Consider the following 13,368-nt stretch of genomic DNA (forward strand, 5'->3'; position numbering starts at 1 on the left):
GGTTTGCCCCACTCCCATTCTTTGCTTACGACCTCAGATCTTACATTTTTCCTTTCATTTTCTACTTATTAGGGTGTCCTGGGACTTTTGACTCACCCTGTACTTCATGATTTAAGAACTTCCTCAAGAATACTATTACCTGTAGCAAACATGAAAGTTAGCCGTACTTTTTCTTTCATTAGTATTTTAATTTCAACTGTGATGAAAGGTTTTGAATGTCATGTGCCTTTCGATTGTTGGCATCTCGGGCCAGTGGCAAACAATGCCTGGTGCTTTCTTTCAGTTCTAGTGTTGGATGATTTACGATTTGTTCCACTTGTATGTGTTCCTGTGCTACGATTGTCTGGATAATTGTAAAATATTGTCAGTTTTCGTTCTCTAAAACTTACGTATTTCGAAAATTTAATTTGAAGAAAATGAAATCACATTATACACATTCAAACAAAAATTCATTATTGAGTGCTCATCCAAACTATACTTGTGTGTGTGTGTAAGGGGGGGGAGTTACGATGAATTCTTTTTGGGGGGATTTTGATGAACGACTTTGGGGGGGATGGGCACCCCTGCTGGTCTCTGCAACCTTTTTTTCTTTGAAGATATACAAATGTTGAGAAATAATAGGAGAAAGTAAATTATTGTTATTTGGTTTTCCCCTTTTCTTCTCTAGTGTGGGATTTGCGGAGAAAAGATCCAGTATTTAGTGTGAAGGAGATGGAAGATTATGTGAGTGATATGATTTCAACCGATGCCAAGAAATACTTAATTTGCTCAAGTGGAGAGGGAAGCATCACAGCTATAAACCTCAGGAAACATAAAATGCATGTACAGGTGAGTTTCCAGTAGATGTATGTATTGGTTCCATGTAATCATGGTCCAGATGACCTACATGGTATATAGAATGTAAATGCTAGTTAATTCTGGTTTACAATATGTTGGGGAAGAATTATAATGGCAACTTTTTAAAAAATATTTTTATTATTATTATTAATCCTAATAAAAGAGAAAGGCTTCGTAAAATGACAATTGATTGACAGAGAAATCATTTCTCACACACATTCACTGGTTGCTACCTTCACATTCATAGTTTCTGAGATCAAACTTCCCTAATACGAGGTGCATTAAAAAAAGGGGGCCAATTGAATATGTGAAACAAGAAAAGAAGTGTAGCTAGCTGTTACAAACATGTATATATCCACCTCATTTTTCAACACTCACCATTATTTTCTAAGCAATTTTGGACCTGTGGAACAAGCTGTTTGTACCCTCTGCAATCTGCATACAAGTTCAGCCAATCCAACACTGCCATTTTCAACACCTCAGTTTCTTCAAATTGTTGAGGCACAAGCCACTTTCCGAGGTGCAGAAGACGTGATAAGCACTAGATGCAAGGTCCGACTACACAGAGGGTGATCAAGAAAGTTCCTTTGGAACGTTTGAATTGTCTGGAGGATGAGGGCATCAGCGTTTGTTCTAGCATTGACATGTATAAAAACAATTCCTGAGTGCAGCATTCAATGTCATCGGTTTTGTGTGGCACATCTTTTGATAGCGTATCACAGTATGTCTGCAATGTGATTGTTTTCCCTGGCTTCATGAAATTCACCAAAAGCACATTTTGTTTGTCCCTGAAAATAGTTGCCATGACTTTTTGTGCAGATGAAGTTTGCTTGAACTTTTTCACTTTTGGTGAATGTGAATGATGCCACTGCATTGATTTTTATTTGAACTTGACCTTGACGTAAAAAAATCCATGTTTCATCACCAGTCATGTGTGAAAAAAAATTCACCACCCTCTCTTGTAGTGAACAAAAAATGGATGTGCTGATTTCCTTCATTTCTTTTTGTGAGTATTTTGTCAACATTTTCAGGACCCATTTGCACAGTTTGCTAGCCTAATGTGTCAAGTAACAATTCTGAACAATGTTGACAGTGAAACCTCTGGAAATTCCATTCACTAATTGTGAAGTGACTATTTTCTTGCATTTTGCATTCACATGCTGTACATGTACAAGGTAGTTGGTGTGAATGCCAGGTCTCCCACTTCTCGCTTCATTGTTCATTGTTCATTCCATGAACTCATGACAAAATTGCTGTACTTTTCCCTCCACTCATTACACTCAGACCATACACCACACAATTATCAGTGAATTTCTGCAGCATTATGACTTATAGCGTTAAGAAATTGAATCGTAGACCTTACTTCGCAACCGATGGGATTTTGTATTCACGCACCTCTAACTCACACGATAACCAACAGCTGACTGGCAAAATATGATTGCTGGGTTGCAAGTTCATGTTACTGCAGGTACGATCAGATCACTGTTGCTAGTCCCTTTTTATAAATAATCGACCCTTTCTTTTAAATGCACCTTGTAGAAGCTTATTTTTTAATATTTTACAAATTTATAACAGTGCAGTCTGGACATCATCATTGAATGTTGTGGTGCAATTTTTATTTTTCATTGTTTTGCATAGTAATGTAAGGTAAAATGCAATGTTGATATATCAATATGCACTTTGTACTAGTGCATAATGATTCATTTGTCTTGTAATGTGATATTTTCTCCAAAATGTACAGTGTCCTGTTTCAAGAAATTTACACACATGTGAAGAATTTTAACATAAACGTATTCATTTTTATATTATATATACCATTATATGTGTCAGAAGGCATAAAAAATACAGAATCTTCCTGCATAAATAACATGTGCTTCAACCCTTAGATACCCAGGCTGTTTTTTCAAGCCTATGGTCAAAAATAAACTTTTTTTCTCTATTCAGTAGAAGAAAGTTAATAAAAATTATAAAAGGAGAAGCTTGTCTAGTAATCCCCATGCTTTGCAACACATTGGCCGTATCACCTTTGGGATTCCACCACCAGTAGATGACGAAGTATATCTGTAAAAAGTATTCGGAAGAAGTGCAGGGGAGATGAATTTTCATCAAAATTGCATGGCCTCACACCCTGCCTGCAACCCGTTTTGTTAGAGCAGTTAGAGGTACTCTTTTTATTGGAATCTTCCGTGATGCTATCTTAGGAACAGGTGATTGAATGTAAAAACAAGAAAGAAACCTGGCAATGTCATATTGAGTATTAACCAGAAAGAGAAACACACATAAATTTGGCAACAATGGGCATGTGAGAAAATTATACTGCAAACACATTTTTACTTTTATTTAAATCTCTCTTTTTTTTAACTTCTCAAGGAAAAGTGCAAGTTTACAGCAATGGCATTTTAAACTGATAAAGATAAACTTCCCAATCTCAACAATCACTTTCTGCCGTGAAACAAACAAGATTTGTTCTTAAAGGTATGACATTTCTTTTCTCCTCAAGCTCGATTGGTAAAAGATATAGAATGTATGCGTGGCTGGTAATCCAGTGGTCATCTGTTCGATGCTTGATCGGTATAAAGTTATGTGTAAAGCCGATAAAAAAAAACCAGGTAAAACGAGCCTGGCGATGAGCCTACCTGCCGTAGATGAACAACTACGTCCATAATTATAATATAGAAAATATGAGGGGAAAACCATACATAAAGAGAAAGGAAAAACATTACCTGATATTGGGAAAACTTGACAGAAATCTATCCACAAAATAACTAGGCTATGCGGACCCTTGAAAACTACTTACATAATGAAAACTCTGGTCCAATAATGTGAATAATTCTGCCACTGCAACACTAATGTATACGTTCGGGTCCAAACCCTACTACAGAGTTCTGCAAAACCCAAAAGCAAAACATAAGCATCATTGCACGGAAAGGTTATAAATACAAAAGAGACAAAATAGATAGTCACACATTCAAAAATAAACAGAACGACAATCTTGTGCCGCTGCAACTTCGATGGCTACACACTCGGACTCGATCTTTAAATACGAGATCACACAGAAGTCCTACAGAGCACAGCCACCTTGTGCAGAACAAAACAAACATTGTAATAATAATCATCTTAAAACAAGAAAATAAAAACAACCGCAAAGATATAAGGCTACTCCGCCACTGCAACACCAATGGCTAACAATGCTTGGACTCAATCCTATAATACGAGATTATCAAAGTCCACGTTGCACAGAAAGAAACAAAAATCTTCTGGAAATATAAATTAAATTAAAAAGGACAAAATAATTTAGAAGTCAATAATAATAATACCACTACTAGCACAACATGGTTCTCCACTGCAATAACAATGACCAACAGCTCGGGTCCAACCTCATCTCGAGGCTAATGAAGAACTCACAGAGTGGCCACATTGCAAAGAACAGCTCCGGTCCAACCTCATCTCGAGGCTAATGAAGAACTCACAGAGTGGCCACATTGCAAAGAACGATGTGCATCCTATTAAATCTGAAGATCAACTGCCCAAGATTTCACTACTGCACCTTTTATATAAGAGTGCTGGAGCCAGTTTCATAACTTTATCCACGAGACTTGAAAATTCCCGAGCACTTGTGAAGCTAGCCAACTCTAATAATCACAAATGGTAACTAAGCATATAACAAAAGAAAATATTCAATATGGTCCATAATATTAATTACAAAAGATGCGGACCAGCCAAAAGGGATGTGCCAACTATGTGACGAGGGTGAGTGGTGCATATATGTACCAGCTGGGCATTTAAGGATTATTAATAGTGCAAGGTTTAAAGGAATTAAAATTAATGTAAGCATTAATCCATATTTTGTGTTAGTGATGAAGTATATTCTGAAGCAAAATCTTACATGCTTTACAGTCTTTTTCATGTTTGTTAATATGAAGAGAATTGAAAGAAAAGTAGTGTTAAAAATTTAAGTCTGGTTGTCCCATCATTGATATAGGGTGTCCCAATAAAATCGACGGATTTAATATGCTTAAGAAAATACTGTATATATTTACAAAATGGCAAATATTTTTACATCATTACAATGGGTAAATGTTCCGATTTAAGAATGAAAGATTTTTTTGGACTTGCAATAATACTGTCACGCACAATATGTTCTCAACAGACCGTCTAGATCGAGAGCGCGGTGTCTTAATGTCTGCTGTCGAACCTGTTTCTTCAAATTTCTTGATCAACTTGCAAACTGTACTCTCACGTCCAAGGATTGCACGAAGCTTCCTAACAGTCTCTGCATAACACTCACCATTCTTCTAATGAGTTTTCACTATCAAAACTCGTTGTTCCTTTGTGTAATGCTCCATGTCAACTAAGCTGCAACAATCACTGATAAAGAATGTAAAAATATTTGTCATTCTTTTTTAATAAAGTATTATATTAAGCATATTAAATCCGCTCCTTTTGTTCGGACACCCTTTATATATTCAACATGATTTTTTTCACATATTGAATGTTCCATGAATTACCTAATTAATTAATGCATGGAGAGTACATGAATTTTAACTTTATTAAAAAAAAATGGCAGAGATTTGCACCACATTACTGGCTATAGAAATGTCAGCAATTTTACTGATAAACCAGTATTCTCATATAAACAAAAAAATGTAGTGCCAATTACTCCATCCTATCCTTAATAGTTATATGTAATCAAATAAGTAAGAATCAGCAAACACCAGACAAAAAGTAACAGTGTTGTTTCCTGATATATATGTGTGTTTGTTTTTCAGTCTGAAGTATATGAAACAGAATTCAACACTATGGCTTTAGCACAACAAGAGTCAAAACTAATTGTTGGAACCTCCAAAGGCCAGCTGTACACGTTCAACTGGGGAGAATTTGGTTACCACGTTAATATGTTTCCAGGACAAACTAAAATGTCCATAAATTCAATGGTCGCTATAACGGACAGCATAATAGTAACTGGATCTGATGATGGTGTTATTCGGTAAGTAGATAAGAGTAATTACTGTAGAAATGTTATCCTAGAGACAAGTATCCAAAAAATTCCGTTATAGGTTTCCCATGTTATTACTATGTATGTAAGCTAATCACAAAATATTACTAGTTGATCTATATTCAGGTCCATCATCTCTTGATGAAGTAGTTACTGGACCTGCATATACAAAAAGTTTGACCATCCCTGATCTACAAGCTCCCACTCTCATGATTTGTCACCTCTGTTGTTTAGTATGATGCTTAGCATAATCTCAGCCCCGAAGATCCTGGAGTTTAAAGTTCTGGCCAAGATTTCGTGTGTGTGTGTGTGTTCTTTTATATATTTCATGTAATAATCATGATTAATCTAAAAAGGGTTTAAAAAGATGTTACACAACCAAAATTGGTACTGCAGAATATTTACGATCATAGGCAAACTAGAAAATTTTCTGGAGAAGGGGGATTTTACATGTTCTCTCATTATACAACCAATAAAGCAAAACGTTATGAGATTTTCCTCCATTTTTACATTTTCCATCATGTAAATTTTTTCACTTTGGTCCCCTGAAAAACATAAAATTGAGGCTCCACTGCATACACAGTGTGCACCCCTATAAATGACTAACGGACTGACGCATATCAATCCAATGCCCTGAAACATAATGTGAGTGGGGGAGAGGAAAATCATCTATGCCATGCTATCAAGATGGCTGTTATCTTGGGAGGCTTCTTTTTCTTAAATTGAAATGTGTTATGTAAAAATGGGCTAGAATTTAACAGAAACATGATGATGTGGTCAGTCTGATGAATATCGGTAGGGCATGTGACTGCCACATGAGAGACTCAGGATCAATTTCCAGGGTCGATGTCCCTGCTTAAAGCATCTCTGGGGCTCACCCAGCCTCAAATCAATGGGTACCTGGGGGTAAAGGTGGAAGGAATGTGGTGCTGATCACATCACCTCCAAAATGTGCCTCCATGACGTGGTACTATATGCACGGGAAACTTGACCTTTTATGATGATGTGTTCGGTTTATTGTAACTTTAAACATTCTCACGTAATTAAGTTGCTTTGCTGGATAATAACAACAACAATAATGATGAAATGAGTGATGGTCTTCAAATTCGAATTTTCTGTTATTGCAATTGTTCCAAAATCCAATGGTGGACAGTGAAAAGTCAGTGAATTTCTAGCACATTTCCATTGGGCCAAAACATGAAATAGGTGAGGGAGAAATGAAATAGGTCATGCTACCAAGATGGATTTTATCTTGGAGTCAATTTCATTTTCTTAAATTGAAAGGTGGTAATGTGACACCATGGATCTACAGCTTAAAATAAAATCAGAATCCCTATGCCATGTTCCAGAATCGAACCCCAAAAACCTGATTACAAGGTGGCAGCATTACCACATCATTGGGAAGGCCCTACAAGTTTTATCCTCGGAATGAATGGATGTACTATGTAATTGACAGACATTTTATTTTTTTCTTCAGGCCTTGTTTTCAATTTTGTTTTAGTTAAGGGTCTTATCCCTGTATTGTGTGATGGGAAAAATAGCCTGTGTGCTGATGTGCCCATAATATAAAAAAACAATCCTTACGTGCCCTTTACAGACTCAGCTTTTAGTCCTCAGAGACATGTTGATATTAGTAATGTGATGGGTGTGAATAACCAAAGTGCTGACACACACAAAATTGTCGATTCAGTCAATCTTCACTAACCCCTTATTTGTTAGGAATGAGTAAAAATATCCAGGTGTTTGCTCTAGAGCCTAGCCTTTACATTGATGTATGATATACATCATCCTTTTGTTACCTGACTCGTGACATCATAATAAAAACACCCCTTCACAATCAGTTTCCCAATGCTGAAGCTTAGAGGCTTCACGCTTGAAAATTTGTTTGGAAACATACATACGGGACACTGGCTCTGGTGACATCGCACTTAACCAGTCCATTGTGCCGTATCATACTGTCATTTTTGCAATCTTAACCAACTGCAAAAATAAATTACAGTGGCAACCACCCAGCTATTCCATAGGATTGCATACATATGGGATAGAAAATGCCATTTTTTCAACTACTCTTAGCTTTGGAATGGGAATGAGAAATACATTACCAAGAAAAGTTGAACTTGATGTCTTCTACACGCAGTGAAAGCAACTGATTCGTACAGCAACACCCTGTGTCATGTTCTTGGAAAGTAGCAAGTGTAGCAAAAATGTGCAGTAAAATAAATTCTGATACAATCTTATAAACAATATTGTCCTACTTTTCTTATGTTCATATTACGTGGGGTATTTAGAAGAAAAGAGATACACTGCTATGTAGTAGACTCTCCCATTTACATTCCTTATCCTTTAGTGGATGACAACCTCTGACGCTGCCTATCTTCTCAGGATAGGTTTTGAAATGTGTGCTTTTCAGCTGTGCACTAAACTCTACAGTGCAACAGCCCTCTTGAGGGCTAGGACCTACGAAGTGGCTTTTTACTGGGTTCCATTGCCTCTGTTTTCTGGCTTTAACAACCATGTAACTTTATTGACAAGATTTATTGTTTGTTTTTGTTAAATTTATTTATCCCACTGTTATAACTATAACAATGATAAAACTAAAAATAAATGTTTGATGAAGGGATGGTATGTGCTGAAACTACCTCAAAAAATATATTTAAATGCTTGTAACAACATTAGGTACTAAGCAATACAAAAAATCATATTACTACTTCGTTTATTCAGTACACTGAGCTATTCTGATATCTGTCTTCTGAAAATGCTTTTTGTTGATGTTATGTAGTCTTGGAAAAACAAAGACAAAAGGAGTAATTTTGTACTACATTTTATAATGACACTCACATAAAGAAATACCTGGTGGCTTCGAGGATGTGTGATTTTGGACATTGGAAGTGGATGACATTTACTGTAGTTTCAATTGCAACCATGACAGCATGTGTTCCAGACATCCTTGCTCTTTATTCTCTCTCCTCCTCACCGTAATAATAATAACAACCTGTGGTGCAACAGCCCATGAGTGCCAGAGCCAACCTATAGACTGCCGTCCAGCCTCACTCCCACCTGCCATTGGGGGCTGATGTGTGGTCAGCACAACAAACCCTCAGTCTTTGTTGTATATTTCCATGACCGGGTTACGCCACTCAGTTGTAGCTCCCCAATTTCCTCAATGGTGGGTCTCACCTTAACAATACCAATGAATTGTATCCTCCATTTTTGCTGCTTTGGATACTTGGTTATACCTTTGAAAAACAAACTGCATTTGCAAAACTAGTGTATATGAGTTGTGTGTTGATATCCATAAAAATAGTAACAAAATGGCAGATTTATCACTAAATTACAGGCTAATTATAGATATATTAAATTAGTATAACTATCGGTAATATTACCCATAAACCAATACACAGATACTATATTGGCTGATACTGATAGATTACTGATCAATCTGTCCCGTGGCTACTTTTTACTATCAGATCTAATTATACCTTTTCCCTTAACCTTTAACCTCTTAACTGGGTAATTTCCTCGTCAAAAGCCCAATCTGCCCTGGGAATTTTTGTTGATAAATTGATGAATTTCGTAAAACAATATTTGAGTTAATATTTCTGTGCTCCATGGCATACCATTTAGGTATTGTTTATTCTTTTATTGGTCCTTCTTGTACTTTTTACAATATGCGAGATTTACAACTACAACATATCTCGGATTTCCTCAGCAGGAAAAACACGCCGTCGCTTCCGATTTGCCTGAGCCATTATTGCATACGCGATAGAACTGAACGTCGGGCTGTGTTCGTTGCTTCCCGCTAACTCTAACGGTTACAACAGTCTGGAAGTCAGAGCCATCTGGTGAAACAAAGAAGAAAGTAATTGTACGAAGTATCTCGTCATACACAACAGATATCAGCAGTAAGAACATGAGAACGTAGTATCCCGTCATGCCCATTATAAATCAGTAGAGCCAGAACGGAGTATTACGTCATACCCAGTTAAGAGGTTAAACAGCCGAGCCGGTTTTCGAAAGTAACCCCTCTCTCGCCGTGGCCTTTATCTCAACATCTGTCATCGTTTACAACCTCACATACAAGTATGAAGGTCCTAAAAGCACGTGAATGTTGTAATCGGCACCATGGGTCATATAGCTATGACCCATTGGCTGTTTTTGCGTATACTTTCTATGGGTCATATATGACCCATTGGCTGTTTAAAGGTTAATGTGTGAGCTTTTCAACTTTTTTTTCTGTGGAAGATTCACTACATTCTAATATTTTCCTTAACGAGTTAACTTTAATCCAGCTGATTTAATGGATGTTTCAGGTAATTTGATTTTTTCTTTTCCAGTGCAACCCATTTTTTTCCTGAACAGCATCTGGGTGTTGTTGGACAGCATCAATTTGGATCAGTGGAGAAAGTGGACATTTCAAATGATGGACATTTAATTGCATCATGCTCTCATGATGATTCAATAAAGTTCTGGAATATTAAATACATTGAAGAAATGGGGCTCAATGCAAAAAAGAAACTGCCAAAGAGATCAGGTGGAAACAATTTGCCTTCTTCAAATGTAAGAAACCCATCAGACTTCTTTGCTGGCCTATCTTCAAGTGCCGATCCTCCTGAATAAGGAAGCATTGTGTATATTTTTCAAAACTACATTTTTATAGCATTCTCAGTTCAACATTTTCATACTACTTTCCCTCAGATGTGAGTGAATCGATCTGGTTAACTGTACTTATGGATCGGAGCAAGAAACTTCAAAACAAGAGTGTGGTTTGTAAATCTATTCTGTCTGTCCTTTCATCATTACAACATTCCGGTTGTACATCAGTGAGAGACAAAATTTGACAAATTCATATTTCTCATAAAGTCCAGAACCCTAGTGTGTTAAGTTAATACTGAGACAAGACAGAAATGAGATACCTAAATCACACACATACAAAAAGTGATACATAGAAAAAGACAGTGAAGAAATTTTGCAGGAGAATCCAGTACATGTACAGCAGCAGAATTGCAATTACTAGTAATTATAGAAGGGACTGTGAATTTTGTTAAAATATGTCTTGCAATTTTTATTCTAAATAGTGATATCATGTCTGTATGGTATCAACAACTATGATAAATAAATCTGACTACTTATTTATCTTTTGATTGTTTAAACTGGTAGGATAATGCTAATTTATACTTGTAAATCTGGAGACAGTTAAAAGGAACGATAAAGACAGTGTGTATCAGGTGGCTGAATTTTAGTTTTTGACTTGCATTATTGCTACTGAAGGTTCTAGGTTGGAGTCTTGGTCTGAACATTCCATCATGATCACGAAAAATGGCAGAAACATGATGTAAAATACAGGGCAGACCATATTCATGGGACACATTTTATTTTGTAATTTCACAATATTCTAAGATTTTTCAAATGCAGTGTATTTGGAAGCATGAGCTTGGGAGTTAATATTAATTCATTTTTCATTTTATTATTCCACTGAATTATGGTTCTGTGGCCTCCGATTGAAATTGCTTATGTTGTGAAACATTCCTCACTAGTGCAAGCTCCATCATTACAGCACAATGGTGATTCCAAAAATATTTCAAATGTGTGAAGCACCATCTCTAAAGATAATCCTGTGTGTGTTTAAAAACTTCCATGACACAGCTAGTGCAAACAAGAAACCTTCACCTGGATGACCTCGAATGTCTCCTAGTATGGATAGTATGACTTGGAGGGTCCAAGAATGTTTTCCTCAACATAGTGCTTAATAAATGTGCTCGTTCCATTCCTAGAAATGTGTCCCATCAATATGGTCCACCCTGTGTAAAAAAATTAAGTACAATTGTATAAAATAGGTTCTTTCAATAAAAAATAGGTGCTGAAGAAATGAGCATATACGCAATATTCTTATGAATAAAATCTTCCATCATGCAGTTTCCAATCTAGCAACTTATCCTAGATAAAAACATTTTGTGACCTGCTGATATATGCACATCGTTCTGTGAACACACAAGGACCTGTTCAACTTCTGAGGATGTGCTGCTTGCTCTCTCTCCCCTCCTCTCTCTCTCCTCTCTCTCTCCTCTCTCTCTCTCTCTCTCTCTCTCTCTCTCTCTCCTCTCTCTCTCTCTCTCTCTCTCTCTCTCTCTCTCTCTCTCTCTCTCTCTCTCTCTCTCTCTCTCTCTCTCTCTCTCTCTCTCTCTCTCTCTCTCTCTCTCTCTCTCTCTCTCTCTCTCTCTCTCTCTCTCTCTCTCTCTCTCTCTCTCTCTCTCTCTCTCTCTCTCTCTCTCTCTCTCTCTCTCTCTCTCTCTCTCTCTCTCTCTCTCTCTCTCTCTCTCTCTCTCTCTCTCTATCAAAATGTGAGCATAGGCTCACAACCATGAAACATACCATGTGAGTAGGTTGTCAGCCATTTTTAATTTGAAGTATGTGCTCGAAAAATGAAGAACTGAGTAGGTACCGTTTTATTCATAGAACTAAATAGCCAACAACAGTACATTGCAGTTTTTACACATTGCCATGAGATTTTCACAATCTGAAGTGACAGTCTACAGTATCCAGATGTTATGAAGGTGATGCTACACCACCTTTATCCTCAACAGGATTCTGATATCTTACGAACAAGGAATCCAAGATTTGATTCCAGTGGCTGGGATCCAATTCAAAAATTGTCAGCCCATCCTACTTAACCTTTGGACAGATGCTCCCCACCCCCCTTACAAATCTATGTCAATGAACACCTACACAAAGAGTTCATATCCACATGTGACATTTATTCATAGTACAAAAGTAATATAATTCTTAATATTACACATCTATAATTACAAACATTTGTTTCAGTATATAATGCATTTATAAAAAGACATTTCTATAATTTCTACTGAACTTTTAATAAATAAACTGTGAAACTATCTACAGTATAAAACAGGTTATGGTGTTTTTCTTTAAAATCATTATTATGATAATCACTGTACACATTGAATATTGTAAGATGTCATACATGTATGCAAGTTTAGCAACATAATCAAAGTGCAAAGCATAATCCTGAATTGCTCAGCTAGGTTTTTAAATTACCCTCAATGATATTTTGATAAATACCATCTATGGCCATTAATTAGAACAAATTTCAACGTAAAAAAAAAATCTCTGTGTGTCCACTTAAGTGTATGTTATTTCCACTCTGTACAATAGTTTCTGCAGGCATGTTTATTATAAGCAGAGCTAGGAATTTTAGGTGCAAAAATTTGCCAATAAAGGTGCAAAAAAGGTGCCAATTTTTGTACAAAAAAGGTGCTAAAATAGGTGCTAATTTTCAGACGTAAAATTTATTCTGAGTAGTGCATACATATATGATTCAACTTGTCTGGATAAACACACAGAGTATTCTCAGGTTTTAAATCGCTTAATATAACTAAGCAAAGAAAATTCTCTGATACATTAGAAAGCGACATAAAGGAAAAATTGCTTCTTCTTAGTTGCTTAGAATTAGTAGTCTAGAAAACTGTTAAAATAGATTACATTCAAAATTTCTATGTTCTTCTGAGTGAGGCTACATC

The 13,368-nt window shown here is 36.4% G+C and overlaps 1 protein-coding gene across 2 annotated transcripts in view; it reads left to right on the top strand.

Annotated features, from left to right (window-relative positions):
* Positions 1 to 10,721, top strand: part of LOC146005378 (WD repeat-containing protein 55 homolog) — a 36,376-nt gene extending 25,655 nt beyond the window's left edge. For both annotated transcript variants that reach the window (XM_083144604.1, XM_083144594.1), the window contains 3 exons: positions 668 to 828; positions 5,607 to 5,824; positions 10,168 to 10,721. In XM_083144604.1, coding sequence (XP_083000730.1) covers positions 668 to 828; positions 5,607 to 5,824; positions 10,168 to 10,450 — 662 coding nt within the window. In that variant the 3' untranslated portion in view covers positions 10,451 to 10,721. The remainder of the gene's footprint in view (positions 1 to 667; positions 829 to 5,606; positions 5,825 to 10,167) is intronic.
* Positions 10,722 to 13,368: the final 2,647 nt, after the last annotated feature.

The sequence above is a fragment of the Lepisma saccharinum genome, chromosome 1 (genome assembly GCF_977018435.1).
Source record: "Lepisma saccharinum chromosome 1, izLepSacc3.1, whole genome shotgun sequence".
NCBI lineage: Eukaryota > Metazoa > Arthropoda > Insecta > Zygentoma > Lepismatidae > Lepisma > Lepisma saccharinum.